The sequence below is a fragment of the Hyperoodon ampullatus genome (assembly GCF_949752795.1).
Source record: "Hyperoodon ampullatus genome assembly, chromosome: 5".
In the NCBI taxonomy this organism is placed as follows: Eukaryota; Metazoa; Chordata; class Mammalia; order Artiodactyla; family Ziphiidae; genus Hyperoodon; species Hyperoodon ampullatus.
In genome coordinates, this window is record NC_136918.1 from 91,112,103 (window position 1) to 91,139,415 (window position 27,313).

General features: G+C 35.3%; 1 protein-coding gene across 1 annotated transcript; it reads left to right on the forward strand.

The window, feature by feature from the left end:
- Positions 1-27,313, forward strand: CIP2A (cellular inhibitor of PP2A). Its single transcript, XM_079704246.1, has 21 exons — positions 1-112; positions 4,903-5,050; positions 5,858-5,970; positions 6,825-6,919; positions 7,446-7,542; positions 8,758-8,880; positions 9,038-9,183; positions 9,561-9,636; positions 11,934-12,152; positions 13,461-13,620; positions 14,920-15,061; positions 16,312-16,411; positions 17,911-18,029; positions 20,164-20,359; positions 20,825-20,899; positions 20,994-21,104; positions 22,441-22,637; positions 24,654-24,767; positions 25,019-25,101; positions 25,843-25,982; positions 27,039-27,313. Exons 1-21 carry the CDS (start codon positions 11-13, stop codon positions 27,207-27,209), a joined length of 2,727 nt encoding a protein of 908 aa, XP_079560372.1. The 5' UTR covers positions 1-10; the 3' UTR covers positions 27,210-27,313.

The following is a 27,313-nucleotide window of genomic DNA, read 5'->3' on the forward strand; positions in this document are numbered from 1 at the left end:
GCGGGTCCCGATGGATAGCACTGCCTGCTTGAAGTCCTTGCTTCTGACCATTAGTCAGTATAAAGCAGTTAAGTCGGAAGCGAACGCCACCCAGCTTTTGCGGCACTTGGAGGTGAGGGCCTTCGGGGTGGCGGACGAGACGGGCTTCCTCGTAGCCTTCGTTCACTTGGTGGCCGGGATGTAGTGGTCTCAGCCTAGAAAACAAAGGACAGCTCGCTCCCTCCGCTGCCTTTTTGTATTGGTAAAGAAGGCTGAAGATTGTCAGCTTTGAATTCCCACCCTCCTCTGTCCCGCCCCAAGCCCCTCCGCGTTCAGCCGACTGCAGCAAGGGATGAGTAACTACTGATAGCCCTAGAAAGAGGGAGGTTGAGACAAAAGGTTGGGGGATTTAGGCCGTATTTGGAGTTGGTAGAGGAAAGAGCTAGAGCTGTTATCTTTTCCTTTGCTTCTTACGTTGGTTTTTCCATTGTAACAGAGCCTTCTCAAAATGTACAGCAATTCTCGGAGGTGGAGGTCATGGGGAGTAACGATTAAAGCTTGATTTACCCCTGTCACTAGGCAGTTTACAATCTGAACCTGTTGCTTACTGCTTTTATTTGAACTCCTGTTGAACTCGGGCTTGAAAATTATTATTTAAACTTTCTCTGGATTAGAAAGCAATCTCCCTTACTAGTAATCACAGTTTTTCTTTACCAAAATTTATTGCTCAGTTTTTCAGTCCTAAAATGCTGAATTGTCACTTTTTCTGTTAGTTCCCAGTGATTTGCATCTAGAGTGTACTTATCTTATGCTAAAAGTTATAATCACAGCTTTCTGTGATCCTATTTGTTTTTAGGCTCTTAAACTCCTGCTGTCATTTGTTATGCATTCAGGGAATTCCAACTAATAATGACCTCAGTTTAATAAAAAGTAATTAAACTCAATCAAAGCTTATTTTAATTCTCTGTCGCAGCTTCTGTTAACATAAAATTGAACATAATTTTTAAATATATTATTTGTTTTATTAACCTTATGATAAAAGGCTAAATTACCAAAGGTTTGCAAAATACTACAGAGAAGGCAACAGTGAATGGCACAGCAACATCAGCCTTTGTTGTGACTGTAGTGCACTAACTGTGAATTTTCTCAAGCTTCACTGGTGCTCCTTTTCTTACCACTTCAGGAGCTTATCTCTTAACACTTTTCTTTTTTCATTCATTACCTCAACAAATCTCTACAAACCTAACAATGAAGGTGTTAGCTGTTAAATGCTAGGGCTTTGCTTCTCAATGAGGATAGAACAGTGCACTAGTGGACTCCAGAAGCCACAGAATAATCAGAGCTGTCAGTTTTAGTTAAGAATTTGGAGTTAAGAAATTTAGATTCTAATCTGAAACGTTACCTCTCTTTGAGAGTAAACAGTTGTGTTGTGAATCTGAACAGGGTGTTATCATGAATTGAAAGAGATTTCAAAGAAATTTGTGGCTTGGAGCTTGGCTTCTTGGTACTGTGTTCCCAAAGTTTTCAAGAGGTTTACCAAAAATTCTTCTGCCATTTAATTGAGAGATAACATACATACATTACATAAAGTGCATTAATCTTAAGTGAAGAGCTTGATAGTTTTTTTTTAAACATAAGTGTACAATCAAGTAGCTACCACCTGTCGTATGAGAACATTTCCAACACCTTATAAGTTTTTCAACTATCCCTAAAGTTTCAGATAAGTGGATTAACATGTACGTTTGTGTCTGGCTTCTTCCTCTCAATATAATCTGTAAAAGTTATTCATGTGGCCCATGCGCCAGTATTTCATTCTTTTTTATTGCTATTTAGAATTCCATTGTACAGAGGTACCACAGTATATATATATCCTGTTCATGAGCATCTGGGTTGTTTCTAGTTCTGGGTGGAATTATGAGTAACTCTGTTATAAACATTTTTACACATTTTTTTGTGGATGTTTGTATTCATTTCTCTTATATACCTCGTAGTGTAATTGCTGGGTGTTAGGGTAAGTTTATGTTCAGTTCTGGTTGAAACACCAGTTTTCCACAAGTTATACTGATGTATCCTCCCACCAGCAATATGTGAATTTTGCTTTCATTCATCCACACCACTCCTTGGTGCTCTCAGATTTTTAAATTTTAACTCTTGGGCTTCCCTGGTGGCGCAGTGGTTGAGAGTCCGCCTGCCGATGCAGGGGACACGGGTTCGTGCCCCGGTCCGGGAAGATCCCACAGGCCGCGCAGCGGCTGGTCCCGTGAGCCATGGCCGCTGGGCCTGCGCGTCCGGAGCCTGTGCTCCGCGGTGGGAGAGGCCACAGCAGTGAGAGGCCCGCGTATCGCAAAAAAAAAAAAAAAAAAAAAAAAAAATTTTAACTCTTGGTTGACAGTATTAATGGTGAATGTTTTTCATGAGACCTCATGAGAGCAACCTCATGAGAGCAACATCTGAGGATACAAAGGGTGATAGATGGTTATCATGTGAACGATTATTCACTCTGCTATCCTGCTGCGCTTCTGCTGCACTATTTTTGTCTTCTTGCAGAACCTTAGCTTTGGATTTTTTTTATGATCAGCAGAGCTGAGCTGGTCTCATTTTTTAAAAATATATAAATTTATTTATTTATTTATGGCTGTGTTGGGTCTTTGTTGCTGCATGCGGGCTTGGGCTACTCTTCATTGCAGTGTGTGGGCTTCTCATTGTGGTGGCTTCTCTTGTTGCGGAGCACGGGCTCTAGGCGTGCGGGCTGCAGTAGTTGTGGCACGCGAGCTCAGTAGTTGTGGCTTGCGGGCTCTAGAGCGCAGGCTCAGTAGTTGTGGCACACGGGCTTAGTTGCTCCGTGGCATGTGGGATCTTCCCAGACCAGGGCTCGAACCCGTGTCCCCTGCATTGGCAGGCGGATTCCCAACCACTGCGCCACCAGGGAAGCCCTGGTCTCATTCTTGACGGTGTTTCACAGCACTAATCTTATGTAATGATTATGGAGCAGGGATTCAGGAACAGTGAATCCCAGTTATACCGCTGTCTATTATGTGTGCCTCAGTTTACTCATCTGTAAAACAATTAGTACAGGTTTATTATGAAGCTGAAAGGAATTAACATACATAATGTACCTAGAACAATAGCTAGGCCAGAGTAAGTGCCAGAGTATTAGTTATTACTGAAATAAGTCCTATTTGCATTAAAACATTGCATTCAGTGTGTATGAGTAAAGAGGAAAATATGCAAAGTGATTTTTAAAAATTTTACCTTATAATAAATAATTATTATATCTTAGAATACTTATGTTGTTGAAATACAGGTCCAGTCCTTAGGGAAATTGTATTTAAAGCAGAAGACGTCTTAATATTTTAGAGAGCTAACTGTATAAGCAGGCAAAAGGGCAATGCTCAGAAGGTTCCTTACCTCAAAATATTTACTATCAGTATCTAATTTCACCTTTGGACCTGTTTTTTCAGTCTGATAGACTTTTACTTTAATGTTAAAATACATACTCTGTGGGAACAGATATTCTGAAGATCTCTTATCAGCAAAGCTTTACAAGAAAAACTGACATCTGGGCAAGGGTATAAAAGGGATATAGAAAAGAAGGATAGAGGGATGTTAAAACAATTCTGGTTATAGTCTTTTTTTAAAAAGTCTTTTAAGAATAAAAACGTTTAGAACAGATTTAATCTAATCCTAAAGTAAATGATTGTTTTTTTATCTTTATAGAAAAGATTTGCTTAATAATGAATAATATTCATAAAGCATTTTGAAAGTAAGTGGCTGTCTGACAACTGTTCCCAGCCCTCATCCCAGCTTACCCTTTCGGGAGGTGGTGCTAGTAGGTGGTACGGTTATAGTGTTATGAGAGGAGTAAATAGTGAAATAACAAATAATAAATTTTTTTAATTCCTGACCTGCCTACTCAAAAAAAATTTTTTTAACTTCCTTCTTTGTGATCTCTAACTTCTGGGCTTAGGTACTATCTGGTAGGGAGCAGAAGGAATATTCACATAGTTAATCCCATGAATAAGCCTTTGGTTTTAGCTGCTTTCCACTTTCCATTTGCCTCCCTCAAAGAAGATGGAATTCATTTATTCGGTAAATATATTGGTAGTAGAATGTTGATTTGTAGTCTGTGCCTTCGTGGAGTGATCAGTGTAGTGGGGAGGATAAATATCGCTAAGTTGGCAAAAGCTTGCTGACTTAGCAAATAAAAGTGTAATGTACTATAGGATAGTATAACAGGCAAACCTAACCTAGTTAGTGGAAGAGGATTAGAGAAAGCTCAGTGGAAGAAACAAAATTGAGACTGGAATGATTACATTAGTTAGTGAGTGAAGGGATAGGTGATCTTCCATGCAGAGGGAACAACATGTATGACTTTTCTAGATTGGGAAAGAGTGTGGCAATGCCACTTTGGAAGAACTGGATTTTTATTTGAAATGGAGAAGTGAAAATTGCCAATTCTTAATTAACACATTTTTTCTTTTTTTAATATTTTCTTTTTTAAAAAATTATTTTGTGTCCCTCATGACTTTTAAAGAGGGCTCTTTTTTGTTCTGTTTTGTTAATTTATTTTTGGCTGCGTTGGGTCTTTTTTGCTGCGCACGGGCTTTCTCTAGTTGCGGTCAGCAGGAGCTACTCTTGGTTGCAGTACGCGGGCTTCTCATTGCAGTGGCTTCTCTTGTTGTAGAGCATGGGCTCTAGGCGCGCAGGCTTCAGTAGTTGTGGCACGTGGGCTCAGTAGTTGTGGCTCGCGGGCTCTAGAGTGCAGGCTCAGTAGTTGTGGCACACGGGCTTAGTTGCTCTGCGTCATGTGGGGTCTTCCCAAACCAGGGCTCGAACCCATGTCCCCTGCCTTGGCAGGCAGATTCTTAACCACTGCGCCACCAGGGAAGCCCTAACTAACACATTTTAATGACTCTTTTCTAGGTAATTTCTGGACAAAAGCTCACCCGATTGTTTACATCAAATCAGATACTACCAAGTGAATGCTTAAGTTGCCTTGTAGAGCTACTTGAAGACCCAAACATAAGTGCTTCACTGATCTTAAGTATCATCAGTTTGCTATCTCAACTAGGTAATGTATTAGTTTCTCTTTTTTATTTTTTAGAAGATGTATGAATTTAGTACTTTTTTAAAGGGCAGATTTAGTTATAGAATCTTTTGGAGAATGATTCACATTCAAAAGATTTCTTCATTGCAGGACCTCTCAGAACTATTTTGTATTGTGGATCTCTTGAAAAGGGAAAATTATATGCAGGCTTTCTTAAGATTATTGGAACAGAGAATCTGAAGCATATCAAGGGTTCAGTGGTCTACAGAAAAGAATGTACCTTGGGAAATGCGGGCCTATTTTTGAATTTTTTTTAAAAATGCATGTACATAATGTCAGTGTGAACTACAGCACTCTGGAAAGTCGTAGCTAGTGATCAAAACATCATCCTTTTTTGATAGACTACACTGAACTTAGAGCTAAGGCTAAAAATGCAAGTGTTACTTTTTCTATTTTTCCCTACCTTACCTTTAGTTTTAAAATTTTCATTCATTTGTTACTTTTTTCTAGATTTGTGTTTGGGGGTGGAGGGGAGATATTTCTCTGTGTGATTATAAAATTAATACATGCTTATTTAAAAAAAAACAAACCCAGTGATACAGAAGTGATAACATAGAGCAGCATGTCCAGTAGATGATGAAAATGTTCTGTATCTGTGTTGTCCAATATAATAGCCACCATGGTTAAATTTCTTAATTGGAAGGTGTTTGTAAACAAAATAGCCATATCATATTTGATATTTTTATATAATGGTAAATTTAATATGAAATAAATTTTAAATTATTATTTTTAAAAATGATCTATCTTGTCTCATTTTGTTTTAACTTACAGCTGTAGACAATGAAACCAGAGACTGTCTTCAGAATACGTACAGCCTGAATAGTGTGCTAGCAGGAGTGGTTTGTCGGAGCAGTACTTGCCACAATGATTCAGTGTTTTTGCAGGTATGCACACCCACACAGCACTTTCCACTTAATGCTTATTCTTCCTTCCTTATTTTCAGATCAAAATTGATAGTATCTATTGTAAACTGCTGGCTTACAGTGTACTATATTCTGGTATAATACCGCATGATTAGGCACAATTCTCACCATTAATAAATTTAAAAGCTGGTTGGTCACACATGTACTACTATTTAAGAGTTTCTAAAGAAGAGAATTTTATTCACATCTAGCACTATAATTTAAGAAATATCCAGATTATGACTATTTTGACAGGCTTATAAATACAGATGTCAGCATTTTGAGATGTAAGCTATTCATATTAAAATTGTAATTTGAGTTGGCACCTAGTCGCAATCTATTGAGGAAACATTCTACAAAAACTGAAGCTACAGATTTGGTATTATTTAGCATAGACTCAAAGCTCTTATACCCATAATATTTCTCAACCTAATATGCCATCAGTTGTAAGAAAAACATTGGAAGTTAAGCTGATATGCAATTTTAAAGATGGTAAAATAAGAAAAATATCTATCTTAGAATTGATAGAATATGTGTTTCAACTTGCATATAAGTTTAAGATGATTAAGTGAGCCAGGTTGATGACAAGATGCTGTTTGAGAGAGAATATATAGAAATGTGTGAATCAGGAGATGAACTCTAAGGTCTCATTACTTGTGTATGTTTAAGATCTCATCACTTGTATGTGAAGATAGAACCTTTTTAAGATATGGAAAAGTTCTTGCTCTAAACACCTCCTAAAATGGTTATATGCTCAGAATATGAACAGTTCATTCTCGTGAGCTCACAAATGTGTTTTTATATGTTTATATTCACTGCTATTTTCTTATTCTCAGTGCATTCAGCTTCTGCAGAGGTTAACATATAACGTCAAAATTTTGCATTCTGGTGCCAATATAGATGAATTAATTACATTCCTGATTGATCATATGTGAGTATGCAACCAAACATGTAACCAAATAGTCTACTGGTTTAACTAAAACCGTGTAATAGTTCTATTTTTCTTAAATAAGTTTTTCCAACTTTTTAAACTGAGTGAGGCTGATTCTTATTTATTCCTCTTAGATGATTTCAAGGATCAAATGGTGTAAAGCAGCTTTAATTTTTATAACAAAAATTTATGAAATGAATTGATTGAGACAGAAAAACTTATTGAAACTGAAAATTATGTTTATATTTAATCTTATTGACCAAAGAATATACTGATGAGATAGCACATGGTTACTCTGGCAATTATTTCTATTATTTGTATGCTGCAATTGAGTAGGATCATTTAGTTTCAAAACATGAAATAAGTGGTCACTACTATTCAAAGCTTGGCAGTCTTCACATGTTAATCAGATTTTTCTTTGCTTAGAAAAAGGAAGGAATTTAAATGTGTAAATGACTATTTAATTTTGAGTAATTTAGAAGGAACCTGATGTTTTTATCTTTTACTGTTTTTCTTAAAACAACAGTCAGTCTTCTGAAGATGAGTTGACAATGCCTTGTCTAGGATTATTGGCAAATCTTTGTCGGCACAATCTTTCTGTTCAAACGCACATAAAGACTTTGGTAAGAAGTTTATAAAATGTTTCTCTCTAGTTTTGTGGTGGCCTCTATGCTTAAAGAAAATTTTTTCCACCTTTTTCTTAAAAAAAATTTTACAAGAATTCTCCTGTGTTATCCAGCTGACCCATCAAAGTTAACAAAGAATCATATTGACATATAAATAACTTGACGTATTCCAGCCTTCATACATGTTTAATTAAGACAAGTTAAGAGTTAATAAAAATGTTAAATACTAAAAGTTTTTCTTCTCCGTAGCATCCCATTATTTGTCATATTGAATAATACAAGAAATGCTAAATTATTTTGTGCTGATAGAAGGGAGACATGGCGCTTCCCTGTTGGCACAGTGGTTGAGACTCCGCCTGCCAATTCAGGGGACACAGGTTCGAGCCCTGGTCTGGGAAGATCCCACATGCTGCGGAGCAACTAAGCTCGTGCGCCACAACTACTGAGCCTGCACTCTAGAGCCCGCGAGCCACAACTACTGAAGCCCACGTGCCTAGAGCCTGCGCACCGCAATGAAGAGTAGCCCCTGCTCACAGCAACTAGAGAAAAAGCCCATGCGCGGCAACGAAGACCCAGTGCAGCCAAAAATAAGTAAATAAATAGCTAGATAAATAAATTTATTTTAAAAAAAGGGAGATACGCCAATGGCAGTTGCATTTCCCTCACTCTTGTATTTCCACAAAAGCAATTACAGCTCTCCCAGAAAGATTTATGAGTAAGTGCCTAACATCACTACTAGTACTCATGATAAGTGAAGGCACTCAAGTGAGGTTAACTGAACCACTGTTAGAATATATTAAATCAGGAAAGTTCATTGATTCTTTAAGGTGCTTTGTGAACAGGTCTCTTGCTATGCAATATTCAGTATTACTTGTTGTAAATTAAATAATATCTCATTTGCTCATGTGCTCGATTTTTCTGACCTGGTCTTATTTTGTTGGTGGAGGTTATTCTGAGCCATGGAACTGTTTGAGGAAGGTAAACATTTGCTCATAAACCCATGACTACACACTGCTCTTCACTTAGATTGTACCTGTCTATACTACTGTAAGCAATATGTGAAAGTATCATCTTACTCCTTGAATGATCTCTTAAGTTGATAATGTTTAATAAAAGTTTACCTACTCTGTGTAAGATATACTTTCTAAAACAAAATGTAAGACTCATAATTTTTTAAATTCTAATTTATTTAAAAATTTTTTTCTTCCTCAGAATAATGTGAAATCTTTTTATCGAACTCTTATAAGCTTCCTGGCCCATAGTAGTTTAACTGTGGTTGTGTTTGCACTTTCAATATTATCCAGTTTGACATTAAACGAAGAGGTTGGGGAAAAGGTAAATTTTTTTCTTTTTTTTTTTTTGCAATTTACGAAAGTAATCCTGAAGTTTATATTCTCTGATACTTTAAAAGTCATTGAGACTCTTTGTTGAGTTTTAGGATGGTCAACTTAAATTTTTTTGTATAATATACTTTTCCTGATTTGTTTTTAAGCTGTTCCATGCTCGAAACATTCATCAGACTTTTCAACTAATATTTAATATTCTCATAAATGGTGATGGCACACTAACTAGAAAGTATTCAGTTGATCTACTGATGGATCTTCTTAAGAATCCTAAAATTGCTGATTATCTTATCAGGTATGGTTCTCTGACAAATTTTAGGACTTTTTTTTTTAACCAAGATGTATTTGTAATAAACAAAACTGCCTTTTTAGATTTAGTAAACTTGGACTCTACTGATTCACAATAGACTAAAATCAAAATGTTTTCATGTGCTTTATTCCCATTCTTTTTGCTCTCCTGACTTGAAATGTAAAAGTGTAACAAGGGTGTGTGTGTATGTTTCAGTCTTTGTCTTAGGTAAATAAGGTTGTGTCATTCTCCAAAATATACATATCTTGATTAATCGGTTTCAAAACCAGTTTTACATCTGAACAGTGTGATTTATATAGAAATCATTTTAATGTATCAATTTCATAATTATCACTTGATGTATATTTTTATTTTGAACCTAGGTATGAACACTTTTCTTCATGTCTTAATCAAGTATTAGGTCTTCTTAATGGAAAGGATCCTGATTCTTCTTCAAAGGTATATAAAAACACAGCTTTTTGTTTTAAGGTTTTTAAAAACTATAATGTGCAGAAAAATCTAAGTGCATAGATCTCTGAACCTTTACAAAATGAACACAGCCGTATAACCAGTATCTAGAGCAAGAAACAGAACATTACTGATACTTTGGAACCCTCCTTGTATCTTCATAAACTGGCATAATCCCTTTGGAAAACTGTTTCACGGTGCCTGTTAAACACATGTACAGCCTATGACACAGGGATTCCACTCCTAGCTATATAGCCAGTAGAGACATTTCACCAAAAGACATGTAGAAAATGTTAAATAGAAAATGAAAGTTTAAAACTGGTACTATTTACAGAGCGGGAAAAGATATCTACAATACATATATTGAACAAAGTACTCTTATCTAAAGTATATCATTTAAAAATTTGTACCTATAAGTGAGAAAAAACACTGAACCCAATAGATAACCTGAGCAAAAAAAAAAAAACTTGAATTGGTCAATAAATATGAAATGGTTGCTCAACTTTATTAATCTTCAGGGAAATGCAAATTTAAATGGTAATACAATACCAGTACATACCCACCAGATGGTTAAAATTAAAAATGTGGATAATATCAAGCATAGATGAGAATGTAAAAAATATAAAGAGGGTGTCACTGTACTCATGGGCCGAAAATTGGTACAGCCATTTATGAAAATGTATTATCTACTAACATAGGACATATACAACAATGACCCAGCAATTCCACTCTTAAATATTTACCCCAAAGAATCGAATACTTGTGTTCACCAAAAGACATGTACAAAACATAGCAGTACTGTTACCAATACCCAAGATTTGTAAACAACCTAAATGCCATCAACAGTGGAAGTAAACTGTGGTATATTTATACATTGGAATACTATAAACAATGAGAATGTGTGAAATGCAGCTGCATGCGAAAGTGTGAATGAATCTCACTAAGATAATGCTAAGCTAAAGAAGCCAGATATAAGAGTATAAACTATAAGATTCTATTTATATATAAAGTTCCATGTGAGTTTTTAATATAAACTGGCAAGCCGATTGAAAAATTTATACAGAAATGCAAAGATCCAAGAATAACTAAGATAAAATTAATCTCTGGTGTCAGAAATCTGATGTGGAGTAGTGGTTGGGGCATTGTCTGGGAGGGGACACAAGGGGACTCTGGAGTTTTAGTGGAATTCTCTGTCTTGACCTAGTTGCTAGTTATACAGGTGTATTCACTTTGAGGAAAACATCTAGCTTTGCAGTAGCAATTGATATGTTTACTTCCCTGTATGTTATACTTACAGAGAAAGTGTAAATGAGAAAGTATTTGCTTGTATGTGCAGAATGTATCTCTGGTAAGATAAGTAAGAAACTGGTAATATTGTCTGTTGCTTCCAGATAGTGTAGTTAAAGGTCAGGCTAGTGCCTTTGACTTTGGAACCAAAAGAATGTATTATCTATTCAAAAACAAGTACTACCATTTATATTTAAAAGAGAATAAGTCAAAGAGTTTATCATATGTAATACAGTAAATGTTAATGGGCTGCATTCTGTTAAAAGCAGATACTATCAGGTTGATTAAAACACAAATCCCAATTATATGCCATTTACAAGAAACAGATGAAGAAAGGTAGAAAATAAGTGAGTAGGCAAAGAGGTACCAATAATTTTTTTTAATGATAAGTTGGTAGTAAATGAAATATGGTAGAATTTAACTTAACAGCTAGTAAACAAGTTGATGTGGGATGCTATGTAATGGAATAAGGTTCAGTTATGAAGCAAGGAAGAAATGAAGTAGAATAGGGAGGCAGGCTAAGGGGCTGATTGCCACACTGTGTAAACAATATGGAAGTAGCCATCCTTAAGCTTTTAAAGCTATGGGATGCCACTTTTAAATATTATCCTAAAGTATGCTTTATAGCAGTTCTTAAATCTTAGCATGATAGCAGGTATTCTTAATTACTAATTTTATTTTTTCATTTTTGAAGCAACATGTTTGTGCTGAAAAAAAATTAAGCACTGTAGAAGGTATATAAGATTAGTTGAAGTTGCCCTTTCTTCTTTGGCTCTCACAATCCTGTTATTAGAAGTAACTACCATTAACAAATTTATTTGTAACCTTCTGGAACCTAGTGACACATTTTGAAAAATAATACTCGGAAAAATTGGAAGCAACTTTTAATTTTTATTTTATTTTATTTAAAAATGTATATCATTTCCAACTTCATTTTTTGGTTGCTTTGTGCATTCAAGTCTAATGAAATTGACATTTAATGAAGGCTTTATATTGCACAGGTTTTAGAATTACTTCTTGCATTCTGTTCAGTGACTCAGCTGCGCCACGTGCTTACACAGATGATATTTGAACAACCTCCATCTGGCAGTACCATTCTGGGAAGCCGTTCTAAGTGTTTAGAACCTCCTGTAGCTCTACTTCGTTGGTCAAGCCAACCTTTGGATGGATCAGAAAACTGTTCTATTTTAGCACTGGAGTTGTTCAAGGAAATATTTGAGGTACTAGAGTGATTAACAAATTGACTTTTCCACTTTTATGATTCTCAGTGAACAGTTTGTTTTGTAAAATGTTCATAATAAACTTCCAGTGGTTCATACACTTCAGGAAAGCTTCTCAATCACTAAACTCCCTACCATTCAGCTACTGAATTTCTTTTTTCTGGCAAGGTCACAAATATTAGCGAGAATTTTGTTTGTTTTCTCACTAAATAGCATATATACTCCTTTCAGTATAATAAGTAAAGGTATTGACTAAGATTTGTATGGGTTGTTGGTGAACGACTGTGCTTCTTTCAGTAGTCACATTGTCTCTCCATCTCAGTAGATACTGTCTACTGTCTTTATGGAATGGATATATAGAACATTGGATTAAGTCAGTCGAATAGAGTGGAGCATGCCAGGTACTTAGGATATAGACAGAAATCCTTTCCATAGAGGCCTTTACATTCTGGTAGATTCTCCTCTCTGGGTCATTTAGTATTCTGTACTATTCTTCCTGTTTTTATACCCATTCTGTCTACCCCAGTATCTTACTAGAATGTTTACCCTCTCATGACTGGATCCTGTGCACAAACCAAAATGTTTATGAGTGATTAAATATATTTGTTAAGGATTATGCACAAATTATTCTGTTTCATGTTGATCTTGACTGTTAACAGTTAGTTTTTGCATTTAAAAAGTGCTTTGAGATTCTTGATGGGAGTTATTTGTGGTTGTAAAGTATTAAGACCAGTGTCTGTTATTTAGTTATTGTAATTACATTTAGCAAATTCAGGATATTTGTTTTCAGTACATACTTTTAATTTAGAATAATTTTTAAATCACAGCTACAGTCCACTTTAAAAAGTCTTGTTTGCATTCGATTAACCCAAAACCTTACTGTCCCATTTGAGAAAAAAGTCATCATAGCCCTCAAAACTGGATAAAAGGGTAGATTTTAAATAGGAGACACAGGTCAAAGAATTTTTGAAGTAATTACAGTTGACCCTTGAACAACATAGGTTTGAACTGCTTGGGTCCACTTATATGTGGATTTTTTTTTCAATAGTAAGTACTACAGTACTACACAATCCATGAGGTTGGTTGAATCCGTGGATGCAGAACCACAGATACAGAAGGCCAGGGCCAACTAAGTTGTACTGAGACTTTCGACTGCGTGGTGGGGTCAGCGTCCCTAACCCTTACATTGTTCAAGGATCACCTGTATAAGAAATGTAAAGAGTGTTGCAGTTCAGTGATGACCGTTTATGCATTCTGTATTCCATCTCTGTTTTTATTTTTAATCATTGGTGGTGGTTAATTCTCCAGGATGTCATAGATACTGCTAACTGTTCCTCAGCTGACCGTTTTGTGACCCTTCTGCTGCCTACACTCCTTGATCAGCTTCAGTTCACAGAACAAGATCTAGATGAGGCCTTAATAAAGAAAAAATGTGAAAGGATGGTCAAGGCCATTGAAGTTTTGTTAAATATCCTTCAGTATAAACATGGAAACAAACTACTTATTTTTTTAGAATTGTATTTACTGCATTTTTGTCTTTATAATTTTGTCATTTCTCATGCTTGAATCTGTTCAGAATTACTGAACTCAAGTTTAAACTTACAGACCTGATATTCAAGGATGAGTCTCTTAAAAAGTTACCTAGACTTTTTTCCCCTTGTTTTTCTGTGTAAAACTTTTAAGCTAGAGAACATTTCCAGAAATGCTCTTTAAACTTGATCTGTACATTTTTATCATAATTTGAGATTAGGAGATATATTCTAAAATAACTACCCTGATACTCTCTTGTGATGCAAATTGTTGCCCCTGGATGATGTGTGGTGCCATTCTTTGATGGAGTGTATCAGAGAAGAAAGAAAGATTGGTAGTTATGATTTTAGCTTAGTTTTTTAGCTTGTGTTTTAAAAATTAACACCTCTATAAATGTTTCAATAAAGATGACATTAACACTTGGTTATAAAAAAGATAACCTTGTATTTCAGAGCAACAAGAATTTGCTCAACTTTTTCCTGTCCTAGAGCAAACTCCGCATCTCTTTAATCTCTTCTCTGAGCTGCTGCTTCTTAATTTTTCTCTTTCTTGATGGCGGTGATTCTCAACTCTGGCTATGTATTAGAATAATCTGGAGAACATTTAAAAATACTCTTGAACATTACTTCCAGTGATTCTGATTTAATTAAAGTAATGTGAAACCCTGGGGTGGAGGAGTGTTTGTGATTGACTGTTTAAACTACCCAGGTGATTCTAACATACAGCCAAAGTTGAAAGCCACTGCTGTAAAAACACATGATTATTTTGCTTGACCTTAGAGATACTATCTGTAAAATATTCAGGCCTTCTCTCATTGAATGGTACCAAACTTAACCCTTTTTAAATGATAGATATTCAAATTAACTACAGTACAGGAAGAGAAAGTGAGGAATAACAAATGAGAAAATAACTTCCCTTATTTCAACAAGTATTTATTGAACCGTTGTGACACCTGTTAATAAAAAGCTAACATCCAGTAGAAAAGCAGATCCTTCCTCTGTTTTACCTTTGAGTCAGAAACTTTTGATGTCAGTCCCATCTCTTGCCACTTGTCAGTCACTTAAATGCTCTGAGCTCTAGTTTCCTAATCTGTCATTGAGCTAATGTAACAATAATTACCCCAAATTGCAGGAACAAGAATAATTTGTATGAAATCATCCTAAAAGCTGTAAAGAACTATAAAAATATAAAGGGTTTTTTTGAGAATTTTTTGTTTGTGTTCCTTAACAAAACTTACCTCTGTGTGGAGATGATGCTCTAAAAATGCATATTGCAAAAATTCTGACGACTATGAAATGTACCACTCTGATAGAGCAACAATTTACATATGGCAAGATTGATCTGGGGTTTGGAACAAAGGTAGCAGATTCTGAACTGTGGTAAGTTTATGAAATACAAATGGCAAAACGGTAATAAAAATCAAAAGATGTGGGCTTCCCTGGTGGCGCAGTGGTTGAGAGTCCGCCTGCCGATGCAGGGGACACGTGTTCGTGCCCCGGTCCGGGAGGATCCCGCGTGCCGCGGTGTGGCTGGGCCCGTGGGCCATGGCCGCTGGGCCTGCGCGTCCGGAGCCTGTGCCCCGCAACGGGAGAGGTCACCGCAGTAAGAGGCCCGCGTACCGCAAAAAAAAAAAAAAAGATGTAATGATTCTCATTCCTTTTGGAGGGTCATCCTTGGGTATGTTCTGTTAAGCCAAGGTATAACAGAGAATTAACAAAAATATTTTCATGATGATTTTTTTAAAAATTCGTTTAATTCATAGATAACATGCTTCTGAACAGAGGTATTAATATCTGTGATTTATTTTTCATTGTTTAGGTTTGTCTTATTTTAATTTGTTGTGATTCTCCTTTTTGACATTGCCTGAGTATTTTTATATTCATTTAACTTTATATTTTGAAGTGAAAAAGCATGAAAACACAGGGATTGTTTTTATTTCAAAGAAATCCATCACTGCTGAAGGTTTCTAATAACAAAGACAACTCTTCTTCTTTAGCATGTAAAGGCTTATGGTTAAATGTGGATTTTCACTGATAGTAATGAGATTATTTTATCCCTCTTCTCCCCCATAAATTAAGTCCATCTAACAAGTCTTTGTTGAGGACCTGATAAATGCTGAACGCTGATTTGTTCCAATTTCCATAAATGTCAAAACTGTCAATAATTACATTCCTGAAAAACAAGAATTATCTCTTTACTTTTTTGTACTCCTTTTCAATTACAAGGCTGAGAAAAACAGCTTAGTATAATTCATTCAGTAAATATTAGATATTCTGTATTGCCTAAGGTTGCTCTCTATTGTTAATATATTAGTGACAAGGCTAAGAATTAAATGAGTCATGTTGTCATTGCTGCTAGTAATTTCAAGCAGAAAGTTGAAGCTTGTTGGTATTTGAGATTAGAAAAAGAAACACTGTCTAAACTTAAACTGTTAATGCCAGTTTGTTCTCTTTGGATCTTGGGTTATAAGGATGTTTGTCTCTGATATTTTTTCTTCTCTTAAACAATGCTTAATCTTCTTGAGGTTTAAGAACAAAGGTTTTGGGTTTTTATTTTCTTTAGATGTATGGACAGAAATAAGCTAAGCAATTTTTGAGTTATCTAAGTTAAATATGACTTATTTTTAAAGCAAACTTGCTGCTGATGTAATTTTGAAAACTCTTGATTTGATGAACAAACTTAAACAGTTGGTTCCTGGTATGGAAGTAAGCTTCTACAAAATCCTTCAGGTGAGTTTAAACTCTTCAAATATTGAAGTTGATTTATATATAAATGTTTCCTATTATATGTTTCTGTTGTAATATTCTTAATCTTTAGAAGATTAATGTTTTTCTTAGAACTGTCCATTGGAAGGAAGTTTAAAAATTGTTAATTGTCTTACATAACTATAATATTCTCACTACACAGTTATTTTACGTAGTTTCACAGGAATTGAACATAAGTGCTCCTGACTCTAAAGTATGGGATGTTCACGATAGCGGTGCTTCCACAGCCTTTTCCTTTTTGGTGTCATGTTTCCGTTTTCTTCATTTGTTTCTATTGGCATTGTGGTAGGGGGGAGTGGTATTTGTTCTGGGGTGTTTGTTTTTGTTTGGGGTTGATGAGGTACAGTTTTAAGACGAGGGAGACTCCTGGAAGAAATGGACTTGATTGTGAGTGATAATAAAATTAGAGAGGTGTGCAGAAAATAGTTAACTTACAGATTTCAATAATAGTAGCTGAATAAGAGCTCTAGATGTTTACCTTGATATCCACAAAACTTGGCTTATAACAGATATTTAACAAACGTGTGAATTAAGTTACTGTAATAACACAGATGTCTCCAGTGCCTGTATAGACAGGGTAGAATCCAAAACTGGATCCTTAGGCAGGGTCTACTTATACACTTTGAGAGCACAGTGCTTAAGAGATGGGGGTTCAGATGCTGACTCCACCATTTCTTAGTCAGTGCAGACTTGAGCAAGTTACTTCTCCTCTCTGAGCTCCAGTTTTCTGACTACAAAGTAGAAATAATGATCCCTGTTGATGGGAGGAGTTATGAAGGGTTACCATGAGGGTTTTGGAGATAAAATCCATCTCTTATAGTTCTGTGGCATTAGATTATACTTGAGTACCTGTAAAACACTTAGCATTCTAAAATGTTGATAATTATAAAGGATTTATATTTTAATATTTTTCTCTGATTTTATGTCAATAAAAATTTTTTTCAGAATAGATGATTTGAGGCTTAGTACTAATGTAAAATTTACTGGCATGAAGGACTTACACTTTAAAGTATAATTGTTACATTCACTAAATTAAAATCTTTTATTGAGTTAATTTGAATTTTACTTTTATTTTTTACTTTAATTTGGAAATGATTAGCCATTTGTTCTTCTAGCTAGTTTTTCTTTTAAATGGTAGCTAGAAAAATAAAACAATAACTGAAAACATCAGTCAGTTGTAGGTGATATTTAAATTACTCAAAGTATTTAAGACATGATTTTCATAGGCACAATAAAGCATTCAAAACCTTTGCCAGATTCTTTTAAGCCAACCTTACTATTGATTGTATAGACAGTTATAACAAGTTAAAGACTAATTAAATACATTCAAACATCAGGTAGAAACACTTTCAAATTTGCCTAGAATTATTTTATGATTTAGGTCTATTTATTCACCTTACTCTTAAAGACCTGACATTATTTATTCTTTCTGCCTTTTATTTTCTGGTTTCTGATTTACTTAGGACCCTCGCCTGATTACTCCCTTGGCTTTTGCTTTAACATCAGACAGTAGAGAACAAGTACAGTCTGGATTGGGAATATTATTGGAAGCTGCTCCACTGCCAGATTTTCCTGCGTTAGTGTGAGTTATAATCATTTGCAGTGTATCTCTTGTGCTGGAATACCTGCCATGTTTTTTTTAGTAGTCCTGAATATAGATAGATTGGAAAATTCGTGTATTGACGACTTCATTGTAATAGTAATTTTTCAAGTGAAAAAAGTTTTTCAATTAAAAAAATTTTGATTCCCACAATTCAAAAGGCCAGATGTATACCCACTTAGGGAATAGCTAGATCCATCCAGGTGATTAAATGTATTATCCAGATGCTACACCTCTCTGTCTCAATACCTCTTTTTAACATAGTAGCTTCTGTACTAAGCTTACATCCTACCAGTTTAGTTTCTCCATATAAAGAGTTTTTCTTTCCCAGCCGTTTGAGTGATAAGTCTAAGCATCGCTTTCATTGACCAGATCTGGGTCGTTTACCAAGGAAGGGATTCCTAAAGAAAAAAATCTGTTACTATCAGAAGGTGGGATAATGGCCAGGCAGAATTATCTACTATGTTCATCTATTTTAAACATTAAGAGAATATTTGCAATTAGGTTTGAAAAAATTCAGATTTTCGGTGCTGTCTGTAAACTAAATGGTTGACAAAATGTCTAGTAGGGTTCTACTTTAATTTTAATAAGTTTAGGTAGTTTATATGAATGAATTTGCAAAAGTGGTTTGAATGAACTGAGACAGTTGTTAAGTGGTAAGACATTCCTGTATGCCAGGGGTCAGCAAACTCTAGACAGCAGGCAAGAGCTTATTTTTATAAATAAAATTTTATTGGAACAAAGCCACACCCATTCATTTTCATACTATCTGTATTGTCTACATCTACATTTATGCTACGACGTTAGGATTGGGTAGTTGTAACAAAGACTGGATCCTCAAACCTAAAATACTTAACTACCTTGTCCTTTAAGAAAAAGTTTGCCAACCTCTGCTATTTCTGTTAACTGACTGAGCAAACTCATTTTTCAGAATTAATAATTTAATTCCGTGGAAAACACGACCTAGAGACCATGTAATTGAAATTCCTTTCATTTTATCATTTTTTAACAACTAAATGGATAAATAGAGAGCTTCTCAAGTTACAAGGTAGACATCTATGAGGCTGCTTTATTTTGTGGTAGCTTGCGTCTTCAACTGTGGTAATCTGACATGAAGCAAAATCCCCCATGCTTCAGAGTAGAAAGCTTCAGCTTCACTGAAAGGTGGAGTTTCACCCTGTGTCTCTGTATGTGCAGCCTTCCTGTCATTTCACTGTGTCTTTGCCATCCCTCCCTGTCTCGTGTTGTGTAATTTTCTCTTTGGACACTATCTCAGATGTCCACTTATGCTGTTTTATTTATGTCCATTTATGCTTATGTTTACATTATCTTAGTTTAATAAGGTGCATTTATATACTCGATGGGTGGGTAGGTAGGTGTGTAGGTTGGTTTTTTGGAGTGTGTTTGTTTTATTTAAACATTTAACAAATGTTTAAATAAGGTGAGGGCCAGCTTGTGCCAGGCCTTCTTCTAGGCATTTTGAATATTGCAGTAAATTAGGGGACCTTCTGTCATGAGGTTTACAAAATGTTTCATAATGAGCATGTCACTATGGGTGGAGGGCCCGAGGAAGTGAGTCTGAACTGAGATCTGATGATAAGAAGGAGCCAGTGCTATGCAGATCTAGTGGGAAGAGTGTTCTAGGTAAAGGAACAACTTGTACAAAGGCCCCGAGGCAGGAACAAGATGGGATAAATGGCAGGGGCAGAATGGAAGTCAGGTTGGTGAGAACATACTGACTGAGAAAGGGGAAGGGCAAAGGAAAAAGTAAAGGCTAGGTGATGTTGCCCATGGTTAGAAGGATGTTCTTACCAATACCAGTAACTTTGTATTTAATTTTTACAAACAATCCACACTCAGAAACTAGTTCTAATGCCTCCAAACCAGAGGTGGAGTTGTCATTATAAAGGGTTGTGTGTAGAAAAGAGTTTCCTCTGGTAAATTTAGGATATTTACCCAAATCCTGCTTCATCATAGATTCCAAGATTATTTCAGAGATATTGGAAGACTTGCACTCCCCAAAAGACCCATTCTCATTGAGTCCCTAATTCTGTACCAACTCTGCCTTTTGCTATATTTTTATATAATTATTTCTCTTTTTTTGATTCCCATTCAGACTTGGAGAAAGTATAGCAGCAAACAACACCTATAGACAACAGGAAACAGAACATATGCCCAGAAGAATGCCTTTGCAATCATTAAATCACGGTTTTCCAACATCAATAAAATGTATAACTCCTCCACTTTTGAAAGATAGAGTTCCTGGATTGAACATTGAGGAATTAATAGAGAAGCTTCAGTCTGGAGTTGTGGTGAGTGATAAATAGCCATTTTAAGTAGGATTCTGCCTGGAACATACCAACTAAATATCAGCCCTTCTTATAACATTTATCTAAACAACTTTAGATGCAGATTTGATCATTGAAACCTTATCTTTTACTATAAAAAGTGGCAGTATTCTGGAAAGTTGGAAAGAGGAAAAAATCAGTCATAAAATTCCCACATTTTAACATGGCTGTCATCTTCCTTTAGTAACCCCCTAACCAGCTCAGCCTCCCGCCGCCCCATGCCACCCCCGACTTGAATGTACTTTAAATTTCCACGAGAGTATCAGATATTAACCCAGATATTCTTTTGCAATAGCCAGGTTAGTGAAATGGTTGTGACCTGCCTGATATGACATTAAGTTTCAGTGATTTAGTCTCACGTTAGGCATTTATTTTTTTATTTTGTTGAGCGTTAACAATTTCTGATTTTTTAACTCTATTAAAATCCAGGTAAAGGATCAGATTAATGATGTGAGAATATCTAACATAATGGATGTATATGAGATGAAACTATGCACATTAGCTGTGAGTACAAGCTTATTTTAATTATGTGTAACAGTTAAGCTTTAGGAGATGTTTTCCAGTAAATGATGAAGATTAATGGTATGTTTTCTTACAGTCCAAAGAAAGCAGGCTACAAGATCTCTTGGAAGCAAAAGCTCTGGCCCTTGCACAAGCTGATAGACTGATTGCTCAATATCGCTGTCAAAGAACTCAAGCTGAGACAGAAGTGTGTACAATATAAAGATACATCTGATTAGTAGAAAAATAAATGTAGTAAATAAAACGTACAAAATATTAGTTTTATTTTCATTACTTTGATTGAAGTAAATTGTCCTTAGCATTTAACTAGTACTCCCTCTGTCTCGAAACTGTCTCCCCTTTAATTTTGGTTACACAATTATCTTCTGATTTTTTTTTTCCTACCCTAATGGATACTCTTTTCCTATATCCTTTTTTTCTACTCACTCCTTAAATGTTGAGTTTTCCAGGATTATGTTCTAATCCCTTTTCCCTTATTTAGGTGATTCATGGTTTCCAGTCATTACCAGAATGTTAATGCCCCCAATTTTATATGCTGAGCCCAGATCCTTTTTCTCAGGCACTAAATGTCTCCTGTGTAGCTCCATTTAAATATACATCAAATACTTCAAACTCAGCAGAACCAATACTGAACTCATCACCCTCCCTTTTTAAAAATGTATTGTTTCTTATGTGTTCCCTCTAATGTTCTTAAGAGTTTTCCAGACAAGAAACCTGGAAATCACACAGTTTACCTTCTACAATTAGTCATTCACCAAGTTCAGTTGAATTCTACCTTCTAAATAACTACTTTTTTTTTGCATTGTCTCTATTCTTACCACTGTTTGCTACAGATCAAATGCTTTTCATTTTTCACATGAATCACAACAGAGCCTCTGATTAGTCCTCCTACCTTTCCTTCCTCTCAGCCACCCTCAACATACAAAGGCATCTTTCTTCTGTATTTAGATCTACCCTCCCTTCTTCCTCCACAGTCATCCCTGAGGCAGTACTCTGGTTCCATTGCCCCTGTGCTGAATATCCTTCAGTGTCTTACCGTTTAGCTCAGAAGAGAGTTTAAATTCCTTAGAACTTACTGCATTCTCTGCAGTCAGACATATTAGATTGCTTTGCAGTTTCTGAAACTTGACGTACTCTTCTGTTTTCTGTCCTTGCACTTGCTCTTCTGTGTCTGGAATACCTTTTCCTCTCTTTCTCTAACTTTTAATAATCCTTCAGATGTTAGTTTTAATACCTCCATTTCCCAGGAAGCTTTCTCTGGTCTTCTCCTTCCCACACTTCTGATGATCCTCCCTCCCTGTGCTGGCTGCCCTCTTTATAGTACTTGTCACACTATGTGAAAATTGTATGACCCCACTTCCACCCTTGATGTTGGGGAGCAGAACTTGTCCTCTACCCCTCTAGACTGGCCTAATGATTAAATTGACAATAAGACAGATTTATTCGGCAAATCTTTTAAATTGTAGAAACTGAGCATATTATGTAAATGATAGTGGAAGAGTCTCTATTCCATTTTCTTTTAGGCACGGACACTTGCTAATATGTTGAGAGAAGTTGAGAGAAAAAATGAAGAGCTTGGTGTGTTGCTGAAGTCACAGCAGGTTGAATCAGAAAGAGCCCAGAGTGATATTGAGCATCTCTTTCAACATAATAGGAAGTTAGAGTCTGTGGCTAAAGAACACGAAGTACTGACAAAATCCTACATGGAACTTCTTCAGAGGTAAATTAATAAAGTAAAAGTTTCTGTGTAAGGTTAGAATCTAGAATGAACACATGGCATTTCTCTTCTGTGTCCCTAAAATCCAATTCTGAGCATTCATATATTCTGATGATACTATAAGGTAAGTAGTTAGCAAGGAACTTATGTCATAGTGCAATGAAATATTGCTTACTCAAACTCAGTATCATGGCTGGAAACAATACAGGTGTCTCTCTTTCTTTCCAGTTGACTCTACTTCTTTCCCTTATTCATAGAGTCATCAGTCATCTGGGATGTTAGCACCTCAAGGATAAGTTTTGTCCATTTTGTTCACTGAGAAATCCCTAGGGCCTAGAACAGTGCTTGATACATGGTTAGACACTCCATAAATAATTGTTGAATTACCTTAGTTGTCACAATTCATATCAGGTTGAACCATATAAATTGGCCATTTCTGCAGATCAAAAGTGGTTGAATATTAACAGTTGTCATATAATTCAGCCCAATAGCATAGAAATTTGGGTGTTCATGTTTAACTCACCTCTTAATTTGTAGTCAGTATTTCTCTTTGATGTCCTTGAATGTAGTTTACTTATATGTATGACTGTATCTGCAGAATAAATTCTTATAGCTGAACTGCTGGTTTAAAGGGTGAGTGCTTTTAAATTTTTGATTGATTGCCAAATTTCCCTCCAAAAAGGCTATGCCAATTTATATGCCCACCCACTAACAAAGTATGAGATTGATCATTTTTCCCTCTCTCGACACTTTTTATCTTTTAAGCCAGTTTTAAAACTTATGAATTATAAGGAAGACCAGGAACAGTTATGTACTTTCTACCAAACAATAAAAATAAAAACAGTCTAGTTAACTTGTTTCTTGTTTTTCTTTATACTTTAAGACTGGTTAAGATTTGAAAAAATGTTCTTCTTTCTGTGGTATTAATGTAGAGATGTAGAAATTTTTACCTTGGCAAGGTCCGTGTGCTTATTTTATTTGCCCATCAATAAAAATGAAGGGTGGAAAATGTACAGCATCTAGAAAATTTGTGAGGACAAGGTGATTTTTAAACAGGATATTTTCCCCCAACAACTTTTTCTGAAGTCTGATTGTTAGAGGCAGCCCCGATAAAGTGGACTATTCGTGTTAAGTCAGGGTATAAGAGAAAGTAGGCAGTGGTCCAAGAGAAAATGGGCTTTCTAGGACCTGCTTGTGTTCCAGACAGTGATTGAGGGGTGGGCCCAGAAGTAAAACTCCAGCCTTGAGGGGCCAGGTGAGTTAACAAATAAATGAAGCTGGCTGGGGAAGGTCATTTGTAATGGTAGGAATATCTAAAGGCATTCAAATTCAGAATTTTAAAAACTCTGTGTGGGACAAGTAAAACACTTTACTGGCCACATTTGGCCAGTGCCACCAGTTTGTTTGTCTTTGTAGTTAGAGGCATGAAGAGAACATTTTATGCTTAAGATAGTTAGGTGTCAATGGAAAGGATTCTTTTATGTGGTTACCTTGCAGGTAAAAATAAGCAGGACTATAAGATGCAGAGCTATAGAGGCAAGAGAAATTTAGAATCCTCAACTACTTAATTCATTAATTTGACATTTTTACTTGTATTATGCCCAAGAGGCCAGTGATGAAAGGTGCAAGTTTAATTTTTTTTGAAGACATCATCCTTTTATAGAAGTTGTTTCAGTTTCTGGACTTAACTATAAAGATAGAGGCATGTATTTTATAGCAAATTATGTAATGCAACGTTGTCTGTAAATGAAGCACTTTATCCGTAAATATGAAGTTAAAGCCCCACATGTTTCCACTTCATAGTAATTTTTACCTCCTCAGTCAGCCAAAACATATCTTTATTATCTTTTAGAGTTAAACTAACTCTGTTTATGTCCCGTTTGTTCATGAAACATTCCTCCTCTTCCCTGCAGTATATGCAATTTGATCAGAAGAAATGGTAAGGAAGACCCTGAGTTTCTTTTCTCCGTCATATGTGTTCCTGCATAAAAATATCACCTCATCTCCTTGTCTTTTCAGGAATGAAACTGCTGAGAAGAAGAACAAAGATTTACAGGTCACGTGTGATTCTCTAAATAAACAAATTGAGAGTGTGAAAAAGTTGAATGAGTCACTCAAGCAACAAAATGAAAAGTAAAATCTCTAGTTCTTTATTCTAATTATTTTGGATTTTTCAAAAACAAAATGATTCCCTGTATATAGAACATTGCTTTTTATAGATAAAATTAATGGAATTATTACTTATTGTAGATATAAAGTGCATATTTGGCAGAAGTTAAGGGTGATTACCATTCTTTGGAATTTCCTCTTAAAATACTTGTTGGGGAGAAAAAGAAATGATATGATTCACTGATGTTTTCTTCTGTATTGTTTTATAACTTCAGAACTATTGCCCATCTAATAGAGAAAGAAGAACAGAGGAAAGAAGTACAGAACCAACTGGTAGACAGAGAATGTAAGCTAGCAAGTAAGTAGCTTATTTAACAAATTGTCTATATTTTAACATATCTTGTGTTGGAAGAAAATCAAAGCATGAGTGGTTTTTTGTTTGCTGTTTCATTATTTTCTACTTCTCTCATTTTTTTAAACCTTAAATCACATCTTAAACAGCTCTCCTTTTCTTGCCATAACATTTTACAAAGTAGTTTAGTTAGATTGATCAAATTGAAAAAGCAATATATTTTTTTGAAATCTAGGAGTTATAGGAAATGATTGCCCTTTTTAAAAATAAAAATGTTTTAAAGAATGTAACAGCAGGTGGCAGTGCTAGGTAACTTTTAGTTACTAGCTTCTTAATGGTAGTAGTTCTGAAATGATCCACAAAAACATTTTTGTTCTAACTCACTTGACTTAGAGCACCGACATCTACCTATATAATTTTTCATAGTTTTCTCTTGCCCTTTCTTTTCTAACCCTTAACTCTGAGGATTGTCCTTCCTCTCATTACTATATATTGTGTTTAGAACAGAGGAAGAGGGAAAGACATGGAGATTTGGCATTTTCTGTAGAATACTGGCATAGGAGAAGAGTTTCATGGTGTTTTTTTATTCATCAAGTACTGTATAACTTTTATTTCTAGCAAGATGTTCTTTCTAGTTGTCTCTTTTTTGTTCTTATATAACATAATGGCTTCTAAACCTTTTCAGGGTAATGTCAGTATAGGACCTTTGAGTACAAAGCTGACTGTTTGTTTGTTCATTTTTTTAAGACCTGGCACAAAAAATAAAAGTACAAGAAGAAAAGATTGAAGTCTTACAAAGAGAAATGGAAGATAAAGAAGAAGCCATTGGTGTCCTTAGAAAAGAATTAAATAGAACAGATCAAATAAGAAAAGAATTGAGCATTAAGGTAAGAATCTGTTGCATTCTCATTTGCAGTAAAATGAAAAAGTCTTATTTTGTGAAAAAGGTGAATTTGGATAAATTAATGTTCTGTTTCTTTAGTAATTTTGCTTAGAAGATAATATTAGAATCTCAAAGTGATTTGACAATTGTTTGTTATGAGGGCTCTCACAGTGTGAAAACTTGTATTTCCTAAAATTATTACACATTAATTAAATGTATACTGTGTTACGGCACTTGCTGCTTTAAAGGGGGCAAAGGATACAGAAAGGGGTTCCCAGTTCTTAATGTCACATACAGGTAGCTACCTGTATATATGTATATAGCTGCATCTCTCTACTTATAGGTATGGTGATAATAATAATCGTAGTTCGTATTTGTTTAGAACTTAATAGTTTACAAAGGACTCTTTGAAATGTTTTTCTTAATCTTCCTCCCTTTAACAAATATATTAATATACAAGTATTAATAAATATTTTCATCCTACAAATGAAACGGAATCTTGGGTTAAGTTACTTGCTCAGGGTTAGTCACATAGCTAAGTGAAACAGTAGACTTATATATTCTAAGGTCATTGCTCTTTCTACATTATCATGATTGCTTGAGTGTGGTAGCCATGAATAGTGCTTTCTGGACCATCTACCATCAGGAAGATGAGAACAGACCAAGAATAAAAAGACTGAACAACTACAGAGAATAAGTGACAGAAGAGGCATAAAATTTAATGCCACATTTACAGATATCCTGGTTCTGCCTTAATGTGTTTATCTTAATAGTAGTTCTAAATAATAATATGTAGTATTTTCTGCAAAAGCCCAACTGCTAGCATTGACTTAAAAAGACAAATTGAACGTGTCTCCCCAATTTGTATTATATTGTTTATCAACTATTGACCTTAAACTTACCATATAATTGTTAACTAAAATATAATACATATCGTAATGTATCTTTTGATATGGTTGTCTTACAAATAAAAACTAAGGACATCTTAAAGCATGTTTCTGTGAAAACATGCTAAGTTTTTTGTTTCCTTCAATTTCTCTCCCCCATGCCCCTTTTTTAGGCTTCCTCCCTAGAAGTTCAGAAGGCTCAGTTAGAAAGTCGTTTGGAAGAGAAAGAGTCCCTGGTGAAACTTCAGCAAGAGGAGTTGAACAAACACTCTCATATGATAGCAATGATCCACAGTTTAAGTGGTGGGAAAATAAGTCCAGAAACTGTGAATCTCAGTATATAGATATTATGTATTTATCTACTGGGAAGGTGGGGTAAGAAAGGTAATTTGTGACTCCAAAACAAGAGCAAATTATTATCTAATTATTAATTTAGTAAAGAACCTGA